We start from the raw sequence: 24467 nt of genomic DNA on the forward strand, positions 1-24467 counted from the left end.
AAGAGCTAATGAACGCAAGTTAGAGAAAAGAATACTGATTTGTTTTTGGAATTCAATTTTCGAAATACAAAAAAAATAAATGGCCTTAACAAAATCAAATTTTTGATTTTTATGACAAGTTTTGAAATTTTTTGACAGGTTTTTGGTTTTTTTAAACTACTCTCCTAATTCTGAAATTTTGATTTCATTCGAAAGGACGGGCTTTAATTTTATTACACGAAAACCCGGAAAAATTAAATTTTTGATTTTTTGCATGGTTTTTTATTTGAAGACTTTTCTCGAAATCTTTCTACTGAGATACAGAAAGATTTGTATACAGCGACTAAACTTTGGGTGTGTATGACGATCTCAGAAAACTGGAGGAAATAATTCATTTTCTAAACTACCCAAAAAACTACTCAACAACGAGGATAATGATAAAGTTGGGTTGCAGTTTAAAAATGAACAGGGTGGAAAAGTGGCCGAAGCTGAACAGGATAGGAAAATGTCACAGTTTTCTAGTTGGTTTTTACTGATTTTATAACTAACAAAAAAACTAATAAACTGGATATCTTTCAAGTATTAAAAGAATTCTCAATAAAGATGACAAGGATAAACATATATTTTTTAAAGATTTATAATCATAGTTTGTTCTTTTCAGTTTGGAGTACAAACTTAGTGCAAGAGGAATCAGTAAACTTAGGAAGAGGAATCAGTAAATTTTTGAATTTCTGGAACAATTTAAGATTGAAATTTTTTTGATAAAAATAACCCAATTTGAGAAAACTGGATCACAACGTTAAATTTTTATTTCGCTGGGAAATCTGATATATAAGTTCCGTTTTCCCAATTAGAAGTCAATCATGTTTTTCGTGACCATTATATTTTTGCTGTTCGATGGTGATAAGAATAAATAAGAAATGAATTGAACGTGAAAAGAAATCATAAGTCAAACCGAAAAAGTTCAAAAATTGAATATAAAATCAAAAATTTGACATTTCCATGGTCATAACTTTTTGTAAACAAATTTGGGAACAGCCTTCCAAACAGGAGGGGGGCTTATCTTAAGCTGTCCTTTCGATTGAAGTCAGCATCTCAGAGTTGGGAGCGTAAATTTCGAGAAAAGTCTTCAAATAAAAAACCATGCAAAAAATCAAAAATTTGATTTTTCCGGGCACCATAACTTTTCGTGTAATAAAATTAAAGCCCGTCCTTTCGAATGAAATCAAAATTTCAGAAATAGGAGAGTAGTTTAAAAAATCAAAAACCTGTCAAAAAATTTAAAAACCTGTCATAAAAATCAAAAATTTGATTTTTCCTAGGGCCATAACTTGTCCCTATTTCTTTATAATAAGATCCAAAATCTCAGATAAAATCCCTAACTGTGGATTTCTATAATAAGATCCAAAATCTCAGATAAAATCCCTAAATCCCATACATTTTCATCATACTTATTTTTATTGAACACTTATTTCAAGAACTGCTCGTGGCAGGAACTTTTGTTAAAATCTAACTCATTTAAAGAAAAACTCATTTTAGGGAGAAAAAAAATCATTTTTAAGAAAACAGGGTATTGGATCGAACCACGATAAGCCAAAAAAAATATTGTCAGAAGAACATTTAAGCTTATGTTTTCAAACTCAATGTGTTTAGAAACCATCCCCACCCCCTGAATCCCAAAAAAAAACTTAAAACTTTTTGCTTTCGAAAAGGTACAATATAAGATGACTACGCCAATATAACATCAACCGAAACAAGCTGATAGAAAAAACAATAAATAAAACTGTTCAAAGCCAAAGTTTTAGAAATTACAAAACAGCTTTCAAAAGCAAGCAGGTTTAATTTTCAAATATAGCCAATAGACCGTAGGAGATGTTCCAATGAACGCAAGTAAACAACAAAAAATCGGTCTTGTTTTTTTTAAAATCTCAAATATCGAAGTTTGAAATTTCAAAGAAAAAATAGATGCCTTTAAATCCCTTTGAGTTTCTGCAACAATTTATGATTGCCACTTTTTCGATAAAATTCACTAAATTTGAGAAAACTGGATCATCAGTAAATTTTTCATTTTCATTTCACTAAGAAATCTGAAAATTAAATTATACGTTCACTTTCGAAACTAGAAGTCGTTCACGTTTCTCGTGATCTTTACAATGTTGCTGTTTGATCAAGGAGTTTGCCTTCCTTTTAAAAAAGGAAATGAAATGAACTTAAAAAGAAATCAAAGTCAAACCGCTAAAAAGTAAATTTGAGCCTGAATAAAATTTACGAACTTTCTTGAAAAATAAAACTTTAAAAAATCACCACGACCTATTTAAGAGTCTGAAATGCGTTCATCAACTGTTTAAAACAAAGATCATCGCATATATAGCATGCTAAATTAACTGAAAGAAACCATTTATTCTATTAAGGTAAATGTCGCTCGTATAAAAACACTTGTTTCATATCGGTCAATTGCAACCACTGAAATAATGATAATCACCTGTATCATGTTCTTCACCAATTCCAGTGATTGACTGCCCGATGGAGCTCCTGCCTCATGGATATAAGGTACCCCGCCTCCACCTCCTCCGGGCATGTACCACTTCCCACCCATGCCAGGCGGTGGCGGGGGGTGAGTTCCTCCCCCATAGCTATGATGGTATACTCCTTTAAAAATCGAACAAATTACCATAACATAAACAAAATTGATTTGCATAATTAAAAAACATTAAAATTCAGACCATTTATTTAGGAGGGAAGGGACCAACATCCGAGCTTTTCAGCTCTTTGGTTAAAAACGGAGTATTTTTTCCATTATTTTTTGTTGATGGTAAAAATTACTTCGCCTTCAAGCAATGAGGACGGATCATTGGAGTGAAATTGACCAGCTTCTCGGCCCAGAGGTGGAAATATAGGCTAATTTACAGCGGTCATTTCAATCAAGCAATTATCTAGCTTAGAGCAGGGAAATCGTTAAAATTGCGGTAGTTGACGAACCTGTAGAATTCTTGTTCAAAAGAAATTCTAAAACCCAAGATACTCGAACTTTTCACCAAAACTGGAATTTTTCATGGTGAACTGGAACTTCTCACCAAACATGCAAGTACACTTGCTTCAAAACACACACAAGTACCCTCAAAACACACACAAAAAAGTTGATTGAAAGAAATTTTAAAACATTTTTCAACTTTCGATTATAATAATATGAAACAATAATAATATGAAACAAGAACAACATAAAAATATCACATAAAACACTTTGATATATGAGAAGTGTTATTGATGGAAATTCTTTCCTAACGATATCCCATTTAAAGAAAACAGGATCACAAGGTTATCTCGCTATTCCGCTGGGAATTCAGAGAATTAAAGCCCATTTTTGTACCTAGATGTCATTCCGGTTTTCGTGGCCTTTACAATTTTGCTGTTCGATAGTGCACTTTGCCTTCCTTTTAACAAACGAAATGAACTGAAATTAAAAAGAAATCAGAAGTCAAGCCGCGAAAAAAAATCATTAAGATCTATGATAAGTGAAATTCACTTTTACTTTTACACTGAAAAAGACCAAAAACGATTATCCCTCCTCCTCCATATAAAGGACTAACCCAACAAGTACACACGTACTTTGCAAGGTTTCAGATAATTAAAAAGCTCCATAATCTTACCTGGCGGAGGATGTCTGTTGTTGCTATGTGAAGTGTCATGGGCTATGATGGTCTGCATGGGGAAGGTGAGCAGCTGTTGCTCGAACGGGTTGCAGAACAATCTGAATTTCGTTTGCAGTGTTTTCGTGTACAAGTCCTACAATAAATTTAGCATTTTTACATACCAAATCATCGAGATATAATGTAAAAAAAATTGATCTATATGAACTACAGCAGCATTGCAGTGTTAATTGCAGTTGCGACAAAACTATCTACGGGACATGGTCCAAGTGTTCCCATTAACACAGTGTAGATTGAGTGCCAAACTAATTTTTAACTAAAGCATCTTGCTTCTTACAATCGCTATACCTTACCTGTAAATTCTCGGAGCAGGAGACCAAATGATCCAACAAGTCAAGACATACTGAGAATGCGTTTTCCGAGCTATATCTACTGACATGACTCATCTGTTGTCCCGGCTTGTTCAATCCAGCATCCAGAGCCAGTTTACTATCTGGAGCCAACACGACGTTGTAGAAGAATAGCTGGAACCAGTGCATGCCTCCATGCGACTTGCAAGTGACACTACTCGGTAGCAGATCAAGCAAAGTTTGCTTCAGACTCGTCTCGAATATTTTTGCTTCTGACTGGTTGCAGCTGCCCGCAAACCTATAAAATAGTCAACAGACAGTTGGAAATCAATTTTTTGTATTCCACTGCTAAACACAAGAAAACAACCCAGTTTTGATACGTGTTAAGCACTTTTGAATAGTAAATTGAAAAAGAGTTTTTCACAGGTAGTGCACAAATTTGCAGCGGTATTCTGTCGAAATAATTTATTTTTTAAATTAAATTCATTGAACTTGAATTGATTCCAGCAATCTTTGCCATTCGTAAATTGGCTTGGCTCCCTCCTAAAATAGTAAAGAAAAAACTTTCTGTATATACAATTTGCTGCGGTGCGTTTCAAAAATCAGAAGATACTTGAACGGGTTGATCTTATAAAGAAGAATGCCTTTACTATTACGCATATTCGTAAGTCAAGAAGACACTTAAAAAGCTAAAACTTATTTTCACTTTAATCTTGCTGGAGACCTGCTATAATTTTTTGCAGAATTTGCGTTTATAAAAGCAGGCTGGCTTCAACGGCCTAGATTAATTGCTTTTCCAAAATCATGATAAGATTTTGATTTTGGTGAAATTTTGATTTTTTGTCCTAATTCGAGCGAAAAAAGCAAGCGAGCAGGCTTTTTTTGTTTTCCACGAAAAATTAGCTACCAAAATAATCATCAAAACTGCGTTGAGTGATATATCATATTAAAGCCCTTTGAGTCGTGTTTTCCCAGCGTCAAGAAAAACCGGTTTGAAATTTTAATTTTTCGTCTAATTTTGTGCGAGTGATCAGGCTTATATAGCGTATTTACGCTTAATTTAAGCCTTGAAAAATCAGTTTTACTCTAATAAGGTTAGTTTTTGGAGTTTTCAGCTTCATCTTAGGAATCAAAAACTTCAAAAAAACAGAAAAAAATTGTTTTTTTTTTGTTATTGGTTTTCTTGTTCAAAAATTGTTTTGCAATTTGCATATTTTACAATGACAGACAAAAATGCCTCGGCTCTACCTTTTCGCTCAGATTCCTTTATCACACCAAGGTGAAAAAACGTTACAAATTTGAAAAATTATTTTGTTGTATATTTTTAGACTGGTCGAACATTCTGTGCTACTTGCACAATAACCGGCTATCCTTGTTTTTCTATTCATTCGTTTATTAGAAAATTAAATAGTATGCTTAAGTCATAAGCGACATCCGTGAGTGCCCAAACCGGTATAAATACAATGGCGAAGCGCCTCTATAAAGTGCTATGAGAAACCGCAGAAATAAGCCTCGATTTAGTAAAAACTCGGCTACGTCTCGGATTCGAACGTACGACCTACTGCGACCTAAAGATTACGTGTCTCGCGCACTAGCCACTCAGCCACTGACGCTTAATTAATCACAAACACTGGCCATAAATGAAGCAGAAAACAGATGCTATGCAATTTCCAAAGCTACAGAGAAACTTCCATATAAGTGAACACTTTCAATGAAAACTATTATTTGCGAGTTAGGTTAGAAAAAAAGAAGGTTCGTACTAATACCCTAACGCTCGCAAGCTCGCTAGTGTGAAGAAAGACCCAGGGATTACAATTCATTCAAAGCAAAAAGAACCGTGTTACATTCACATGCTAAATTTAAAGATCTTCGGGCTTTGTATTTTAAGCCAATCAAATCGTACTTTCATCACAAAAACTGCGACTTATGGCGTGGGAATAGATAAGGCTATTGTTAGTCCAACATTTAACGGTGAAAAAAACTAGTGGTTGAACAATCATGTCTTTCATGTTTTTCGCGCCATTTGCTTGTGTTATCGGACAGCGACAAAATCAAACCGCGCATATATCAAATTTAAGCAGGAACAACTTTTATGACCTTTTTTTGAAGAGCAGTCAACAAAAAATGACAACCTATGATGTGTCTTCTTTTGGTTCTTTTAGGTTCACGAATGTCCATGCTTTGCTCATCAACTCATAATACAGTTTTAAACTTTTCAACATACATGTACAAGATCTATTCAGCTTAAACAGTACTGTTACTTCTTGACACAATAATAATTGGCCTAAACACTGGTCGTGAGTAAACTTAGCAACTTTTAACTTACTTGAGTAGGACAGCGAGGAAACGTGCAAACAGATGTGCCACACTTCTGTCCCCCTGAATTAGACATACAGTGATGCTTTGTCTCAACAGAGATGAGGATGCGCACTTGGAGTAGAACTGGGCCATGTATTGTTGACACTGGGTCTGCTCATCAGCAGACAAAGAAGAAGAAAGGGAGGAGCCACAATCTGTTGCGTGGGTGTACAGCAGCCAGGTCAGAGTTGTCAGAGCGGTCTGTCGTATCTGAGACAAAAAAAAAACAGATTAAAGACATTTTTTCGAATCTAATACTTTTGCAAAGTTGATAGCAAAAAAAATTGGTATTGCCAAAAAATCTTCCAAGAAGTGCCTAAGTTTTCCGAAGCAAAGTCATCGTGCTATGAAACTTTGAAATGTTTTTAGCTATTTCATGAGACGAATAGGTTCGCAAAAAGTTTTTCCAAGAATCCCACCGGGCGATAAAATTATCAAACAATTTAATAATAGATTCATGTTTCAGGGGGCGAATCATTCTGAAAGAAATTGAAGTTTTCTTTAAGCGAGCTCATAGAACAATGAAGCATTTATATATTTCAAGTTTTTAGTTAGCACGAATCAGTTCGCAAGAAGGTGGAGTTTTCTAACGCAAGCTCATCAAGCGATAAACCTATGAAACCTTCCCAGTTTTTTTGGCGTGAATCGGTTCGCAAAAATTTGCTAAGAAAATCTAATCAAGCGGCGAAATTTTGAAAAATTCAAGTTTTTTTTATCGCGCAAACTGTCATAGCAAGTTTATCAAGAGATGAAACTTTGAAATTTTATAGTTAATTCACAGAGCAAACCGGTTTTTAAAAACTTGAGGTTTTCTCAAGCAAGCTCGTTAAGTAATGATATATAGAAAAATACAAGTAAAAAAGTTTCTTTCGAACAGCTCTTGTGAAACAATTACTAAGATCTTAAGCTAGGTTTGGCTATTCTCTAACAAAAAGGAGAAGCTCGTTCTTTTTAGTTCGCTCATCTCATAGTTGAAAATGTTCACGAAATTCTTGAGACAATATTGTCTAGTCTTGAAATTGGATCGAGTTGATATTGTCTGAAGCACTGACCTACGAAATTCTAGAAAACACTTACCAAGCTTGGCTTATACCAATTTCCTAAGCGTTGCGCTCGATAGCCGCATCTTAACCATCGTGCCTTATGAGTACGAAACATGTGATTTGTTTAATATATAGAAGATACCGTGGGTTGACTCATGAAGAACTCTTTCGCATCTCCCACAGACTGCACACTGTCTGGGTTGGTAACTGCTCGGAGTAGCTTTTCCACCAACTGAGTGTCCTCCACCACTGTCTGCAGCTGGGCCACAGTCCGCACTGAAGGCTGTCTCTTCATCTTACGCAGGGTGATGGACACCTCGTGTAGATGTGTGGATGAGTATCCTTAGTAAACATCAGTCAAAGAGTCAATAAACAAGCGATCAGCCGTTTGTCTGGCAATAAAAGGACCAAGTGTTGTAATAAAAAAATATTTGTTGACAAATTGAGATTACGCCAAGAATCTGCCCTTATACAGTAAGTATGTTAAGCAATCTCGACACCGCCAGATCTTTTAGATACACCCAATGCCGATTTTTTTTGTGAGGGCGAGTTCCCAAATCCTTCAAAGGCTATAGCTTGAAACTAGCCAAAAAAAATTAGAATAACCAGGAAACTAAAAAAAAGTTGATTGAAATTTTTAAAATCTTTAATTTCATGGGTAGACTCTCAGAGGGTATTTACTTTTGCTCTTTGTCTATCCTCCCCTTAGTCAATGCTTTTCTCATATAAATCTTTGATGATGATGTGCAATACATAATTTGGAGGAAATAAATTCTTTCTTTCTTAACATTAACTGCAAAGTTGATAGCAAACAATGGCGGCTAAGTCTCGAAAAAATTTCGCAGATTTGCTCCTTGAAAAAAAGTGGCAATTCATTTTGGTTACGTTATGAAACACCTTAAAGCTTTAAGCTGGAATGTAATATTCTACTAGTTTTGAATAACATAGTCAACCGAAAGTTAGAAAAGAGTCAAGGAACGCAAGAAAAACAGAACAAAAATACTGACTTTTTTCTTAGATATCTTTCGAATTTCAGAAACCAGATTCCCATAAAACTCTCTGAAGTTTTAAAACAATTTAAGACTGGCACTTTTTTGATAAATTTAACCCAATTTGAGAAAACTGGATCAAAAAAGTAAAAGTTTTATTTCGCTTGGAAATCTGAAAATCAAATTCTATTTTAGAAATTAGAAGTCGATCACATTTTCACGACCTTTACACTTTGATTGTTCAAACGTCGAATCTGCCTTCTTTTTAACAAAAGAGGTGATGTGAACTTGAAAAAATTCTAAAGTTATACAGCAAAAAAAAATAAATTTCAGTGTGAACAAATAAAGACTTTTCCTGAAACAAAAAAAACAATGAAAATCATCACGACTTATACAACAGACTGAACTACTCTTAAGAAAAAAAAGTGAGTAACATAGTCAACAGACATTTGGAAAAGTCAAAAACGGAAAAAAAAACTGAGTTGTATTTCTTGAAAAAATCTCATTTTTCGATTTTCCAAGACAAAAATAGATGCCCTTAAAGCGCTTTGAATTTCTAGAACAATTATATCTGATACTTTTTAGATAAAATTAACCCAATTGGAGAAAACTGTATCAATAACTAAAACTTTTATTTCGCTACGAAATCTGATCATTTAAATCCAATTTCCAAATTAGAAGTCAATCACGTTTTTCGTGACCTTTACACTTTCGCTGTTCAATATAGGAGTTCATCGTGACCTATATAAGAGCCTGAACTACATCCATTGACTCTTAAAAGGTTGCTTTGTAAAATCAAATAAGCGCAAGTTTTGTGAACTCAACTTAAGAAAACTGCATCAATATCTGTTGTAGTGTGCATTGAAAAATGGATTTCTGTTGTGGTGGGGATTTCAAAAACCTCATTCAAAATCAAAACAAATTAAAAAACGCACAGCACGTTACGTTCCGTAAAACTTCATTGAAAATGGATTTATGTTTTGGTGGGGATTTCGAAAACCTCATTCAAAATCAAAACAAATTTAAAAACGCACAGCACGTTACGTTCCGTAAAACTTCATTGAAAATGGATTTATGTTTTGGTGGGGATTTCAAAAACCTCATTCAAAATCAAAACAAATTAAAAAACGCACAGCACGTTACGTTCCGTAAAACTTCATTGAAAATAGATTTATGTTTTGGTGGGGATTTCAAAAACCTCATTCAAAATCAAAACAAATTAAAAAACGCACAGCACGTTACGTTCCGTAAAACTTCATTGAAAATGGATTTATGTTTTGGTGGGGATTTCGAAAACCTCATTCAAAATCAAAACAAATTAAAAAACGCACAGCACGTTACGTTCCGTAAAACTTCATTGAAAATGGATTTATGTTTTGGTGGGGATTTCGAAAACCTCATTCAAAATCAAAACAAATTAAAAAACGCACAGCACGTTACGTTCCGTAAAACTTCATTGAAAATGGATTTATGTTTTGGTGGGGATTTCGAAAACCTCATTCAAAATCAAAACAAATTAAAAAACGCACAGCACGTTACGTTCCGTAAAACTTCATTGAAAATGGATTTATGTTTTGGTGGGGATTTCAAAAACCTCATTCAAAATCAAAACAAATTAAAAAACGCACAGCACGTTACGTTCCGTAAAACTTCATTGAAAATGGATTTATGTTTTGGTGGGGATTTCGAAAACCTCATTCAAAATCAAAACAAATTAAAAAACGCACAGCACGTTACGTTCCGTAAAACTTCATTGAAAATGGATTTATGTTTTGGTGGGGATTTCGAAAACCTCATTCAAAATCAAAACAAATTAAAAAACGCACAGCACGTTACGTTCCGTAAAACTTCATTGAAAATGGATTTATGTTTTGGTGGGGATTTCAAAAACCTCATTCAAAATCAAAACAAATTAAAAAACGCACAGCACGTTAAGTTCCGTAAAACTTCATTGAAAATGGATTTATGTTTTGGTGGGGATTTCGAAAACCTCATTCAAAATCAAAACAAATTAAAAAACGCACAGCACGTTACGTTCCGTAAAACTTCATTGAAAATGGATTTATGTTTTGGTGGGGATTTCGAAAACCTCATTCAAAATCAAAACAAATTAAAAAACGCACAGCACGTTACGTTCCGTAAAACTTCATTGAAAATGGATTTATGTTTTGGTGGGGATTTCGAAAACCTCATTCAAAATCAAAACAAATTAAAAAACGCACAGCACGTTACGTTCCGTAAAACTTCATTGAAAATGGATTTATGTTTTGGTGGGGATTTCGAAAACCTCATTCAAAATCAAAACAAATTAAAAAACGCACAGCACGTTACGTTCCGTAAAACTTCATTGAAAATGGATTTATGTTTTGGTGGGGATTTCGAAAACCTCATTCAAAATCAAAACAAATTTAAAAACGCACAGCACGTTACGTTCCGTAAAACTTCATTGAAAATGGATTTATGTTTTGGTGGGGATTTCAAAAACCTCATTCAAAATCAAAACAAATTAAAAAACGCACAGCACGTTACGTTCCGTAAAACTTCATTGAAAATGGATTTATGTTTTGGTGGGGATTTCGAAAACCTCATTCAAAATCAAAACAAATTAAAAAACGCACAGCACGTTACGTTCCGTAAAACTTCATTGAAAATGGATTTATGTTTTGGTGGGGATTTCAAAAACCTCATTCAAAATCAAAACAAATTAAAAAACGCACAGCACGTTAAGTTCCGTAAAACTTCATTGAAAATGGATTTATGTTTTGGTGGGGATTTCGAAAACCTCATTCAAAATCAAAACAAATTAAAAAACGCACAGCACGTTACGTTCCGTAAAACTTCATTGAAAATGGATTTATGTTTTGGTGGGGATTTCGAAAACCTCATTCAAAATCAAAACAAATTAAAAAACGCACAGCACGTTACGTTCCGTAAAACTTCATTGAAAATGGATTTATGTTTTGGTGGGGATTTCGAAAACCTCATTCAAAATCAAAACAAATTAAAAAACGCACAGCACGTTACGTTCCGTAAAACTTCATTGAAAATGGATTTATGTTTTGGTGGGGATTTCGAAAACCTCATTCAAAATCAAAACAAATTAAAAAACGCACAGCACGTTACGTTCCGTAAAACTTCATTGAAAATGGATTTATGTTTTGGTGGGGATTTCGAAAACCTCATTCAAAATCAAAACAAATTAAAAAACGCACAGCACGTTACGTTCCGTAAAACTTCATTGAAAATGGATTTATGTTTTGGTGGGGATTTCGAAAACCTCATTCAAAATCAAAACAAATTAAAAAACGCACAGCACGTTACGTTCCGTAAAACTTCATTGAAAATGGATTTATGTTTTGGTGGGGATTTCGAAAACCTCATTCAAAATCAAAACAAATTAAAAAACGCACAGCACGTTACGTTCCGTAAAACTTCATTGAAAATGGATTTATGTTTTGGTGGGGATTTCGAAAACCTCATTCAAAATCAAAACAAATTAAAAACGCACAGCACGTTACGTTCCGTAAAACTTCATTGAAAATGGATTTATGTTTTGGTGGGGATTTCAAAAACCTCATTCAAAATCAAAACAAATTAAAAAACGCACAGCACGTTACGTTCCGTAAAACTTCATTGAAAATGGATTTATGTTTTGGTGGGGATTTCGAAAACCTCATTCAAAATCAAAACAAATTAAAAAACGCACAGCACGTTACGTTCCGTAAAACTTCATTGAAAATGGATTTATGTTTTGGTGGGGATTTCGAAAACCTCATTCAAAATCAAAACAAATTAAAAAACGCACAGCACGTTACGTTCCGTAAAACTTCATTGAAAATGGATTTATGTTTTGGTGGGGATTTCAAAAACCTCATTCAAAATCAAAACAAATTAAAAAACGCACAGCACGTTACGTTCCGTAAAACTTCATTGAAAATGGATTTATGTTTTGGTGGGGATTTCGAAAACCTCATTCAAAATCAAAACAAATTAAAAAACGCACAGCACGTTACGTTCCGTAAAACTTCATTGAAAATGGATTTATGTTTTGGTGGGGATTTCGAAAACCTCATTCAAAATCAAAACAAATTAAAAAACGCACAGCACGTTACGTTCCGTAAAACTTCATTGAAAATGGATTTATGTTTTGGTGGGGATTTCGAAAACCTCATTCAAAATCAAAACAAATTAAAAAACGCACAGCACGTTACGTTCCGTAAAACTTCATTGAAAATGGATTTATGTTTTGGTGGGGATTTCGAAAACCTCATTTAAAATCAAAACAAATTAAAAAACGCACAGCACGTTACGTTCCGTAAAACTTCATTGAAAATGGATTTATGTTTTGGTGGGGATTTCAAAAACCTCATTCAAAATCAAAACAAATTAAAAAACGCACAGCACGTTACGTTCCGTAAAACTTCATTGAAAATGGATTTATGTTTTGGTGGGGATTTCGAAAACCTCATTCAAAATCAAAACAAATTAAAAAACGCACAGCACGTTACGTTCCGTAAAACTTCATTGAAAATGGATTTATGTTTTGGTGGGGATTTCGAAAACCTCATTCAAAATCAAAACAAATTAAAAAACGCACAGCACGTTACGTTCCGTAAAACTTCATTGAAAATGGATTTATGTTTTGGTGGGGATTTCAAAAACCTCATTCAAAATCAAAACAAATTAAAAAACGCACAGCACGTTACGTTCCGTAAAGCTTCTGTCGCACAAATAAATCATAATTTAAAGAAAAACATGAAACTGATTTAATTCAAGTACCTTCTTTAGTTCCAATCTCCAAGAAAATGACGCGATGTTTCGTCAAGTACAAATTAGGTCCAGTCAGAGACACATTGATAGATGTTCCCTGTTGTCCGAATGTGAAAAGATCTAATGCAACTGGTCCTATGATTTTCTTGTTAGAAGAAGCAAACGTGTCCTGCGACAACTCGGGAGCTGGTGCCGAAAGTGTGGCCGTTAAATTACAGGCACTTGCCGCTTTTCTCAGTTGAATTTTCACATCCACTTGGCCTGCAAGCAACATACTAATGGCTGTTTCAAATAATTGATACGAGGCTTGTCATAACATACTGTCATACACGTTTTTTTTTACACTGGATGACAATCAAAAGTGATATTTTGACTAACCTAGCACGACAGCATGTGGAAGGGTGAGCTCTATGACTGTGTATCCGCTAGCGCTCTCCTTGTTGACGCGGAAAGTTCGGGTGTGGTTGACGGAACTGCCTCCTGTGAAGAAAGACCCAGGGATTACAATTCATTCAAAGCAAAAAGAACCGTGTTACATTCACATGCTAAATTTAAAGATCTTCGGGCTTTGTATTTTAAGCCAATCAAATCGTACTTTCATCACAAAAACTGCGACTTATGGCGTGGGAATAGATAAGGCTATTGTTAGTCCAACATTTAACGGTGAAAAAAACTAGTGGTTGAACAATCATGTCTTTCATGTTTTTCGCGCCATTTGCTTGTGTTATCGGACAGCGACAAAATCAAACCGCGCATATATCAAATTTAAGCAGGAACAACTTTTATGACCTTTTTTTGAAGAGCAGTCAACAAAAAATGACAACCTATGATGTGTCTTCTTTTGGTTCTTTTAGGTTCACGAATGTCCATGCTTTGCTCATCAACTCATAATACAGTTTTAAACTTTTCAACATACATGTACAAGATCTATTCAGCTTAAACAGTACTGTTACTTCTTGACACAATAATAATTGGCCTAAACACTGGTCGTGAGTAAACTTAGCAACTTTTAACTTACTTGAGTAGGACAGCGAGGAAACGTGCAAACAGATGTGCCACACTTCTGTCCCCCTGAATTAGACATACAGTGATGCTTTGTCTCAACAGAGATGAGGATGCGCACTTGGAGTAGAACTGGGCCATGTATTGTTGACACTGGGTCTGCTCATCAGCAGACAAAGAAGAAGAAAGGGAGGAGCCACAATCTGTTGCGTGGGTGTACAGCAGCCAGGTCAGAGTTGTCAGAGCGGTCTGTCGTATCTGAGACAAAAAAAAAACAGATTAAAGACATTTTTTCGAATCTAATACTTTTGCAAAGTTGATAGCAAAAAAAATTGGTATTGCCAAAAAATCTTCCAAGAAGTGCCTAAGTTTTCCGAAGCAAAGTCATCGTGCTATGAAACTTTGAAATGTTTTTAGCTATTTCATGAGACGAATAGGTTCGCAAAAAGTTTTTCCAAGAATCCCACCGGGCGATAAAATTATCAAACAATTTAATAATAGATTCATGTTTCAGGGGGCGAATCATTCTGAAAGAAATTGAAGTTTTCTTTAAGCGAGCTCATAGAACAATGAAGCATTTATATATTTCAAGTTTTTAGTTAGCACGAATCAGTTCGCAAGAAGGTGGAGTTTTCTAACGCAAGCTCATCAAGCGATAAACCTATGAAACCTTCCCAGTTTTTTCGGCGTGAATCGGTTCGCAAAAATTTGCTAAGAAAATCTAATCAAGCGGCGAAATTTTGAAAAATTCAAGTTTTTTTTATCGCGCAAACTGTCATAGCAAGTTTATCAAGAGATGAAACTTTGAAATTTTATAGTTAATTCACAGAGCAAACCGGTTTTTAAAAACTTGAGGTTTTCTCAAGCAAGCTCGTTAAGTAATGATATATAGAAAAATACAAGTCAAAAAGTTTCTTTCGAACAGCTCTTGTGAAACAATTACTAAGATCTTAAGCTAGGTTTGGCTATTCTCTAACAAAAAGGAGAAGCTCGTTCTTTTTAGTTCGCTCATCTCATAGTTGAAAATGTTCACGAAATTCTTGAGACAATATTGTCTAGTCTTGAAATTGGATCGAGTTGATATTGTCTGAAGCACTGACCTACGAAATTCTAGAAAACACTTACCAAGCTTGGCTTATACCAATTTCCTAAGCGTTGCGCTCGATAGCCGCATCTTAACCATCGTGCCTTATGAGTACGAAACATGTGATTTGTTTAATATATAGAAGATACCGTGGGTTGACTCATGAAGAACTCTTTCGCATCTCCCACAGACTGCACACTGTCTGGGTTGGTAACTGCTCGGAGTAGCTTTTCCACCAACTGAGTGTCCTCCACCACTGTCTGCAGCTGGGCCACAGTCCGCACTGAAGGCTGTCTCTTCATCTTACGCAGGGTGATGGACACCTCGTGTAGATGTGTGGATGAGTATCCTTAGTAAACATCAGTCAAAGAGTCAATAAACAAGCGATCAGCCGTTTGTCTGGCAATAAAAGGACCAAGTGTTGTAATAAAAAAATATTTGTTGACAAATTGAGATTACGCCAAGAATCTGCCCTTATACAGTAAGTATGTTAAGCAATCTCGACACCGCCAGATCTTTTAGATACACCCAATGCCGATTTTTTTTGTGAGGGCGAGTTCCCAAATCCTTCAAAGGCTATAGCTTGAAACTAGCCAAAAAAAATTAGAATAACCAGGAAACTAAAAAAAAGTTGATTGAAATTTTTAAAATCTTTAATTTCATGGGTAGACTCTCAGAGGGTATTTACTTTTGCTCTTTGTCTATCCTCCCCTTAGTCAATGCTTTTCTCATATAAATCTTTGATGATGATGTGCAATACATAATTTGGAGGAAATAAATTCTTTCTTTCTTAACATTAACTGCAAAGTTGATAGCAAACAATGGCGGCTAAGTCTCGAAAAAATTTCGCAGATTTGCTCCTTGAAAAAAAGTGGCAATTCATTTTGGTTACGTTATGAAACACCTTAAAGCTTTAAGCTGGAATGTAATATTCTACTAGTTTTGAATAACATAGTCAACCGAAAGTTAGAAAAGAGTCAAGGAACGCAAGAAAAACAGAACAAAAATACTGACTTTTTTCTTAGATATCTTTCGAATTTCAGAAACCAGATTCCCATAAAACTCTCTGAAGTTTTAAAACAATTTAAGACTGGCACTTTTTTGATAAATTTAACCCAATTTGAGAAAACTGGATCAAAAAAGTAAAAGTTTTATTTCGCTTGGAAATCTGAAAATCAAATTCTATTTTAGAAATTAGAAGTCGATCACATTTTCACGACCTTTACACTTTGATTGTTCAAACGTCGAATCTGCCTTCTTTTTAACAAAAGAGGTGATGTGAACTTGAAAAAATTCTAAAGTTATACAGCAAAAAAAAATAAATTTCAGTGTGAACAAATAAAGACTTTTCCTGAAACAAAAAAAACAATGAAAATCATCACGACTTATACAACAGACTGAACTACTCTTAAGAAAAAAAAGTGAGTAACATAGTCAACAGACATTTGGAAAAGTCAAAAACGGAAAAAAAAACTGAGTTGTATTTCTTGAAAAAATCTCATTTTTCGATTTTCCAAGACAAAAATAGATGCCCTTAAAGCGCTTTGAATTTCTAGAACAATTATATCTGATACTTTTTAGATAAAATTAACCCAATTGGAGAAAACTGTATCAATAACTAAAACTTTTATTTCGCTACGAAATCTGATCATTTAAATCCAATTTCCAAATTAGAAGTCAATCACGTTTTTCGTGACCTTTACACTTTCGCTGTTCAATATAGGAGTTCATCGTGACCTATATAAGAGCCTGAACTACATCCATTGACTCTTAAAAGGTTGCTTTGTAAAATCAAATAAGCGCAAGTTTTGTGAACTCAACTTAAGAAAACTGCATCAATATCTGTTGTAGTGTGCATTGAAAAATGGATTTCTGTTGTGGTGGGGATTTCAAAAACCTCATTCAAAATCAAAACAAATTAAAAAACGCACAGCACGTTACGTTCCGTAAAACTTCATTGAAAATGGATTTATGTTTTGGTGGGGATTTCGAAAACCTCATTCAAAATCAAAACAAATTTAAAAACGCACATCACGTTACGTTCCGTAAAACTTCATTGAAAATGGATTTATGTTTTGGTGGGGATTTCAAAAACCTCATTCAAAATCAAAACAAATTAAAAAACGCACAGCACGTTACGTTCCGTAAAACTTCATTGAAAATAGATTTATGTTTTGGTGGGGATTTCAAAAACCTCATTCAAAATCAAAACAAATTAAAAAACGCACAGCACGTTACGTTCCGTAAAACTTCATTGAAAATGGATTTATGTTTTGGTGGGGATTTCGAAAACCTCATTCAAAATCAAAACAAATTAAAAAACGCACAGCACGTTACGTTCCGTAAAACTTCATTGAAAATGGATTTATGTTTTGGTGGGGATTTCGAAAACCTCATTCAAAATCAAAACAAATTAAAAAACGCACAGCACGTTACGTTCCGTAAAACTTCATTGAAAATGGATTTATGTTTTGGTGGGGATTTCGAAAACCTCATTCAAAATCAAAACAAATTAAAAAACGCACAGCACGTTACGTTCCGTAAAACTTCATTGAAAATGGATTTATGTTTTGGTGGGGATTTCAAAAACCTCATTCAAAATCAAAACAAATTAAAAAACGCACAGCACGTTACGTTCCGTAAAACTTCATTGAAAATGGATTTATGTTTTGGTGGGGATTTCGAAAACCTCATTCAAAATCAAAACAAATTAAAAAACGCACAGCACGTTACGTTCCGTAAAACTTCATTGAAAATGGATTTATGTTTTGGTGGGGATTTCGAAAACCTCATTCAAAATCAAAACAAATTAAAAAACGCACAGCACGTTACGTTCCGTAAAACTTCATTGAAAATGGATTTATGTTTTGGTGGGGATTTCAAAAACCTCATTCAAAATCAAAACAAATTAAAAAACGCACAGCACGTTAAGTTCCGTAAAACTTCATTGAAAATGGATTTATGTTTTGGTGGGGATTTCGAAAACCTCATTCAAAATCAAAACAAATTAAAAAACGCACAGCACGTTACGTTCCGTAAAACTTCATTGAAAATGGATTTATGTTTTGGTGGGGATTTCGAAAACCTCATTCAAAATCAAAACAAATTAAAAAACGCACAGCACGTTACGTTCCGTAAAACTTCATTGAAAATGGATTTATGTTTTGGTGGGGATTTCGAAAACCTCATTCAAAATCAAAACAAATTAAAAAACGCACAGCACGTTACGTTCCGTAAAACTTCATTGAAAATGGATTTATGTTTTGGTGGGGATTTCGAAAACCTCATTCAAAATCAAAACAAATTAAAAAACGCACAGCACGTTACGTTCCGTAAAACTTCATTGAAAATGGATTTATGTTTTGGTGGGGATTTCGAAAACCTCATTCAAAATCAAAACAAATTTAAAAACGCACAGCACGTTACGTTCCGTAAAACTTCATTGAAAATGGATTTATGTTTTGGTGGGGATTTCAAAAACCTCATTCAAAATCAAAACAAATTAAAAAACGCACAGCACGTTACGTTCCGTAAAACTTCATTGAAAATGGATTTATGTTTTGGTGGGGATTTCGAAAACCTCATTCAAAATCAAAACAAATTAAAAAACGCACAGCACGTTACGTTCCGTAAAACTTCATTGAAAATGGATTTATGTTTTGGTGGGGATTTCAAAAACCTCATTCAAAATCAAAACATTAAAAAACGCACAGCACGTTAAGTTCCGTAAAACTTCATTGAAAATGGATTTATGTTTTGGTGGGGATTTCGAAAACCTCATTCAAAATCAAAACAAATTAAAAAACGCACAGCACGTTACGTTCCGTAAAACTTCATTGAAAATGGATTTATGTTTTGGTGGGGATTTCGAAAACCTCATTCAAAATCAAAACAAATTAAAAAACGCACAGCACGTTACGTTCCGTAAAACTTCATTGAAAATGGATTTATGTTTTGGTGGGGATTTCGAAAACCTCATTCAAAATCAAAACAAATTAAAAAACGCACAGCACGTTACGTTCCGTAAAACTTCATTGAAAATGGATTTATGTTTTGGTGGGGATTTCGAAAACCTCATTCAAAATCAAAACAAATTAAAAAACGCACAGCACGTTACGTTCCGTAAAACTTCATTGAAAATGGATATATGTTTTGGTGGGGATTTCGAAAACCTCATTCAAAATCAAAACAAATTAAAAAACGCACAGCACGTTACGTTCCGTAAAACTTCATTGAAAATGGATTTATGTTTTGGTGGGGATTTCGAAAACCTCATTCAAAATCAAAACAAATTAAAAAACGCACAGCACGTTACGTTCCGTAAAACTTCATTGAAAATGGATTTATGTTTTGGTGGGGATTTCGAAAACCTCATTCAAAATCAAAACAAATTAAAAAACGCACAGCACGTTACGTTCCGTAAAACTTCATTGAAAATGGATTTATGTTTTGGTGGGGATTTCGAAAACCTCATTCAAAATCAAAACAAATTAAAAAACGCACAGCACGTTACGTTCCGTAAAACTTCATTGAAAATGGATTTATGTTTTGGTGGGGATTTCAAAAACCTCATTCAAAATCAAAACAAATTAAAAAACGCACAGCACGTTACGTTCCGTAAAACTTCATTGAAAATGGATTTATGTTTTGGTGGGGATTTCGAAAACCTCATTCAAAATCAAAACAAATTAAAAAACGCACAGCACGTTACGTTCCGTAAAACTTCATTGAAAATGGATTTATGTTTTGGTGGGGATTTCGAAAACCTCATTCAAAATCAAAACAAATTAAAAAACGCACAGCACGTTACGTTCCGTAAAACTTCATTGAAAATGGATTTATGTTTTGGTGGGGATTTCAAAAACCTCATTCAAAATCAAAACAAATTAAAAAACGCACAGCACGTTACGTTCCGTAAAACTTCATTGAAAATGGATTTATGTTTTGGTGGGGATTTCGAAAACCTCATTCAAAATCAAAACAAATTAAAAAACGCACAGCACGTTACGTTCCGTAAAACTTCATTGAAAATGGATTTATGTTTTGGTGGGGATTTCGAAAACCTCATTCAAAATCAAAACAAATTAAAAAACGCACAGCACGTTACGTTCCGTAAAACTTCATTGAAAATGGATTTATGTTTTGGTGGGGATTTCGAAAACCTCATTCAAAATCAAAACAAATTAAAAAACGCACAGCACGTTACGTTCCGTAAAACTTCATTGAAAATGGATTTATGTTTTGGTGGGGATTTCGAAAACCTCATTTAAAATCAAAACAAATTAAAAAACGCACAGCACGTTACGTTCCGTAAAACTTCATTGAAAATGGATTTATGTTTTGGTGGGGATTTCAAAAACCTCATTCAAAATCAAAACAAATTAAAAAACGCACAGCACGTTACGTTCCGTAAAACTTCATTGAAAATGGATTTATGTTTTGGTGGGGATTTCGAAAACCTCATTCAAAATCAAAACAAATTAAAAAACGCACAGCACGTTACGTTCCGTAAAACTTCATTGAAAATGGATTTATGTTTTGGTGGGGATTTCGAAAACCTCATTCAAAATCAAAACAAATTAAAAAACGCACAGCACGTTACGTTCCGTAAAACTTCATTGAAAATGGATTTATGTTTTGGTGGGGATTTCAAAAACCTCATTCAAAATCAAAACAAATTAAAAAACGCACAGCACGTTACGTTCCGTAAAGCTTCTGTCGCACAAATAAATCATAATTTAAAGAAAAACATGAAACTGATTTAATTCAAGTACCTTCTTTAGTTCCAATCTCCAAGAAAATGACGCGATGTTTCGTCAAGTACAAATTAGGTCCAGTCAGAGACACATTGATAGATGTTCCCTGTTGTCCGAATGTGAAAAGATCTAATGCAACTGGTCCTATGATTTTCTTGTTAGAAGAAGCAAACGTGTCCTGCGACAATTCGGGAGCTGGTGCCGAAAGTGTGGCCGTTAAATTACAGGCACTTGCCGCTTTTCTCAGTTGAATTTTCACATCCACTTGGCCTGCAAGCAACATACTAATGGCTGTTTCAAATAATTGATACGAGGCTTGTCATAACATACTGTTATACACGTTTTTTTTTTACACTGGATGACAATCAAAAGTGATATTTTGACTAACCTAGCACGACAGCATGTGGAAGGGTGAGCTCTATGACTGTGTATCCGCTAGCGCTCTCCTTGTTGACGCGGAAAGTTCGGGTGTGGTTGACGGAACTGCCTCCTGAACTGGGCAGGTGTTCGGACATCTTGCGCTGCTGTTGTTCTTGCTCCACCTCTACCCATCCACTCGGAATTATTCCAGTATTGTACCTGGACAAAGAACAAGTTTAGATTCAGCCTAGTCGAGCAAAGCTAAGCCACTAATAAAGTCTTAGCACAAAAAAAACACTTTCTGGATATTTCGATAAATAATGCAAGTCTGTTATTATGAAGAGGTTCTCGACTTGATTTGTTACAAATTAATTTTTATCTGCAAATGGAGGCCTCCTGGTATGATTGGAGATAAAAGTAAAACCAAGCTCATTCGAGAAAAAGTTTTGACAATAAGGAGCGATACTTGTATTTGATCACTAATATACATTTCATTAATGAAAACTAGCGATGAATGGTGATTGAAAAATACCTGGGAGTGAGAGGAACACACTCGCTAAGCTGGCTGATCCAGTCCAGAGTGGCCGTATTTAGTTCCGGAGTCAGCCCAGTTTGGGGATCCACGAGGTACTCGAACTTACTCGGCAAACTCACTCCACTCGCGGTAGACGACATGCCTCCACTTCTGGTGCTACTACAGCTGGGACCACAAAACTGCACCGAGAGCTAGAAATGGCAGGTTGTTAATGGTGCATTTAAAAACAACACATTCTCAAAACTTTTCCTGGGCAAAAAAAAACAAACAACCAAAATAAGGAAAACCACACTCGTCTCTTTAACAAACGTTGATTTTTTACAAAAAGGCGAAGCGAAGCTTTGCATTATTTGCGATATAACACAAAAAATACCAAAAATCAGGCCAAAAGCCACTGAATCGAAAAAAAACATCTATTAATTTTTTAACGTTTGTATCGAATGCTGTTCAATTTGAAGAAAGATACTGAGAAGTTGTCAGCGGTAACTAAGTAGACAAGTCTCCGGTAGACGACCAATGTGACGAAAACAAATATCGTCAAAAATAATTTGAGCCCGGAGTACAAAAGAATTTAACAAACTATGAGGTAACTAAACATATAACAGCAGCAGAAACTATTTCAGCCGAAAAAACTTAAAGCGAAAAAAAATAATAAGCAAAAAAAAATCACGTAAAAAGTTGGTTTACATACAACAATTTTGAAAAACGACCAAACAAAACGACTATTTAAAATACAGACAGCCTCACAAAATATCTGTAGACATCCCACCAGAACAGATGTGCTCCCCCGAGTGATTCCGATTAACTAGTTCTTAACCCAAAAAACTATATTCCAATTTGATAACGCTAGCTGTAATTGAGACCTAAAAACAAATTAGCCTAAATTTTCAAATAATATCGGAAACCACTTGATTTGTAAGGCAAATTAAAATATCCCTTTCGTCTAATTAAAAACTCGGCCACATGCACCTGATCCAAATTGCAATACACATTTGGAAAAAACTCAAACCAAACGGCGTAATCATTACTGAAAATCATGAGATATTGAACGTTTTGTAAAAAAAAAATTCTATCACATTAAATGATGATTTCTAACGATTTGATTATGGCAAAAAGAAAAAAATGCTTTGGCAGCTAATCCGACAAACAAAAAAGGTCGAGAATAACTTTGAATCATTTTCGTTCCACGCATTGACGGTAACCTCGCATAGAAAAGTGGATCAATAGATAATTTTTCTGCTACAATATTTCTCTATTCCGTTAAAAATTCTGAAACTTGAAGCGGTCATGGTGTTTGAAGCGTTCATGGTGTTTTCCCGCCATTTGCACATTGGTTGACGTGCCTTCCATTTGGCATTTGATTTTGAATTGAACAATGAAAGCAAAACTACAACAGAAAAACAAACATAGCCAACAGGCAGTTGGAAAAGAGTCAATGAACGCAAGTAAACAGAAAAAAACTGACACTTTTTTGAAAAAATCCCAACTTTCGAATTTCAAAAAAAAAAAATAGATGCCCTTAAAACTCTTTGAAACAATTTATGATTGACACTTTTTTGATTAAACTAAACCAATTTGAGAAAACTGGATCAATAAGTATAATTTTTAGTTCGCAGGGAAATTTTCGAAACGAGATATCGATCACGTCTTCCCAGATCTTTACGCTTTCACTGTTTGATAGTTGAGTTTGCATTCCTTTTTAACAAAGGAAATGAACTGAACTTGAAAAGACATCAAAAATCACACCACGAAAAATCAAATTTGAGCCTGAACAAAATTTGAGACTTTTCCTGAAAAAATCAGGGCCACCTATATAAGAGTCCAAACTACTCACATCAATTCTTAATAATCAAAATAGAAAGTTAACAGCTTTCAAGACTTTTTTCTAACAAACAAACAAACAAATTTCAACCAGAACTAAAGTGTCTTTACCACGTTCATTGAAGCTTAACAAGGCTCAACAGTGAGAATATTAATGGTGATCCCATTTTTTCACACAGAAGCAAAGCGGAGCTTAGCACTACTTGCGATACAAAACAAACATAAAAAAACATGAGTCGAAAAAAAATTCAATGTTAAAAAAAAGATGAACAAAAATTTTAGCATGTCTCGATAAAAAATAACTAGCGGCGCAGCTGAAGCTGGAGGTATGTGTTTGATAACTTCCTATAGAGATGCGGCACGAAAAATGTGATTTCAAAAATTGAACTTGGCCAAAACCTCAGCTGTTTCTCTACTAAAATAAGTGAGAAAAGTATTTTTTAAAATGAGATAATGCATTTTCCCAAGGATATAACATTTCTCTTACAAAGAATTAAGCAGTCGCGACTTCTGTAGGATATTAGCTTTGGCAGGATATTTAGCGAAAAAAGTCCAAAAAACGGTCAACAAATCAAAAAATTGTTAATTCCGTGAATCATAATTTTTTGTGTGAAAAAAAGGGCGTAGCCTTTTATTCAGAACTGTTTCACGCAACCTGTTTTTTCGATTGAACCCAAAATTTCAGATTTGGGAGGGTAGTTCTCGAGAAAATAAAAACTTTCAAAAAAAACGGTCAGAAAATCAAAGTTTTGACTTTTCCGAGGCTCATAACT

General features: G+C 34.5%; 1 protein-coding gene across 1 annotated transcript in view; it reads right to left on the reverse strand.

Moving 5' to 3' along the window:
* The window catches only part of LOC134844966 (baculoviral IAP repeat-containing protein 6-like), a 116384-nt gene that overhangs the window by 64630 nt on the left and 27287 nt on the right, over nucleotides 1–24467 (reverse strand). Inside the window, exons 8-20 of the mRNA XM_063861794.1 lie at nucleotides 21871–22064; nucleotides 21367–21557; nucleotides 20997–21248; nucleotides 15372–15571; nucleotides 14155–14396; nucleotides 14090–14112; nucleotides 13515–13616; nucleotides 13146–13397; nucleotides 7520–7719; nucleotides 6303–6544; nucleotides 3980–4274; nucleotides 3627–3762; nucleotides 2462–2628 (exon numbers count right to left, since the gene is read on the reverse strand). Of these exons, the coding sequence (XP_063717864.1) occupies nucleotides 2462–2628; nucleotides 3627–3762; nucleotides 3980–4274; nucleotides 6303–6544; nucleotides 7520–7719; nucleotides 13146–13397; nucleotides 13515–13616; nucleotides 14090–14112; nucleotides 14155–14396; nucleotides 15372–15571; nucleotides 20997–21248; nucleotides 21367–21557; nucleotides 21871–22064 (2496 nt within the window). The remainder of the gene's footprint in view (nucleotides 1–2461; nucleotides 2629–3626; nucleotides 3763–3979; nucleotides 4275–6302; nucleotides 6545–7519; nucleotides 7720–13145; nucleotides 13398–13514; nucleotides 13617–14089; nucleotides 14113–14154; nucleotides 14397–15371; nucleotides 15572–20996; nucleotides 21249–21366; nucleotides 21558–21870; nucleotides 22065–24467) is intronic.

This window comes from Symsagittifera roscoffensis, chromosome 4 (assembly GCF_963678635.1).
Source record: "Symsagittifera roscoffensis chromosome 4, txSymRosc1.1, whole genome shotgun sequence".
Classification (NCBI taxonomy): Eukaryota; Metazoa; Xenacoelomorpha; order Acoela; family Convolutidae; genus Symsagittifera; species Symsagittifera roscoffensis.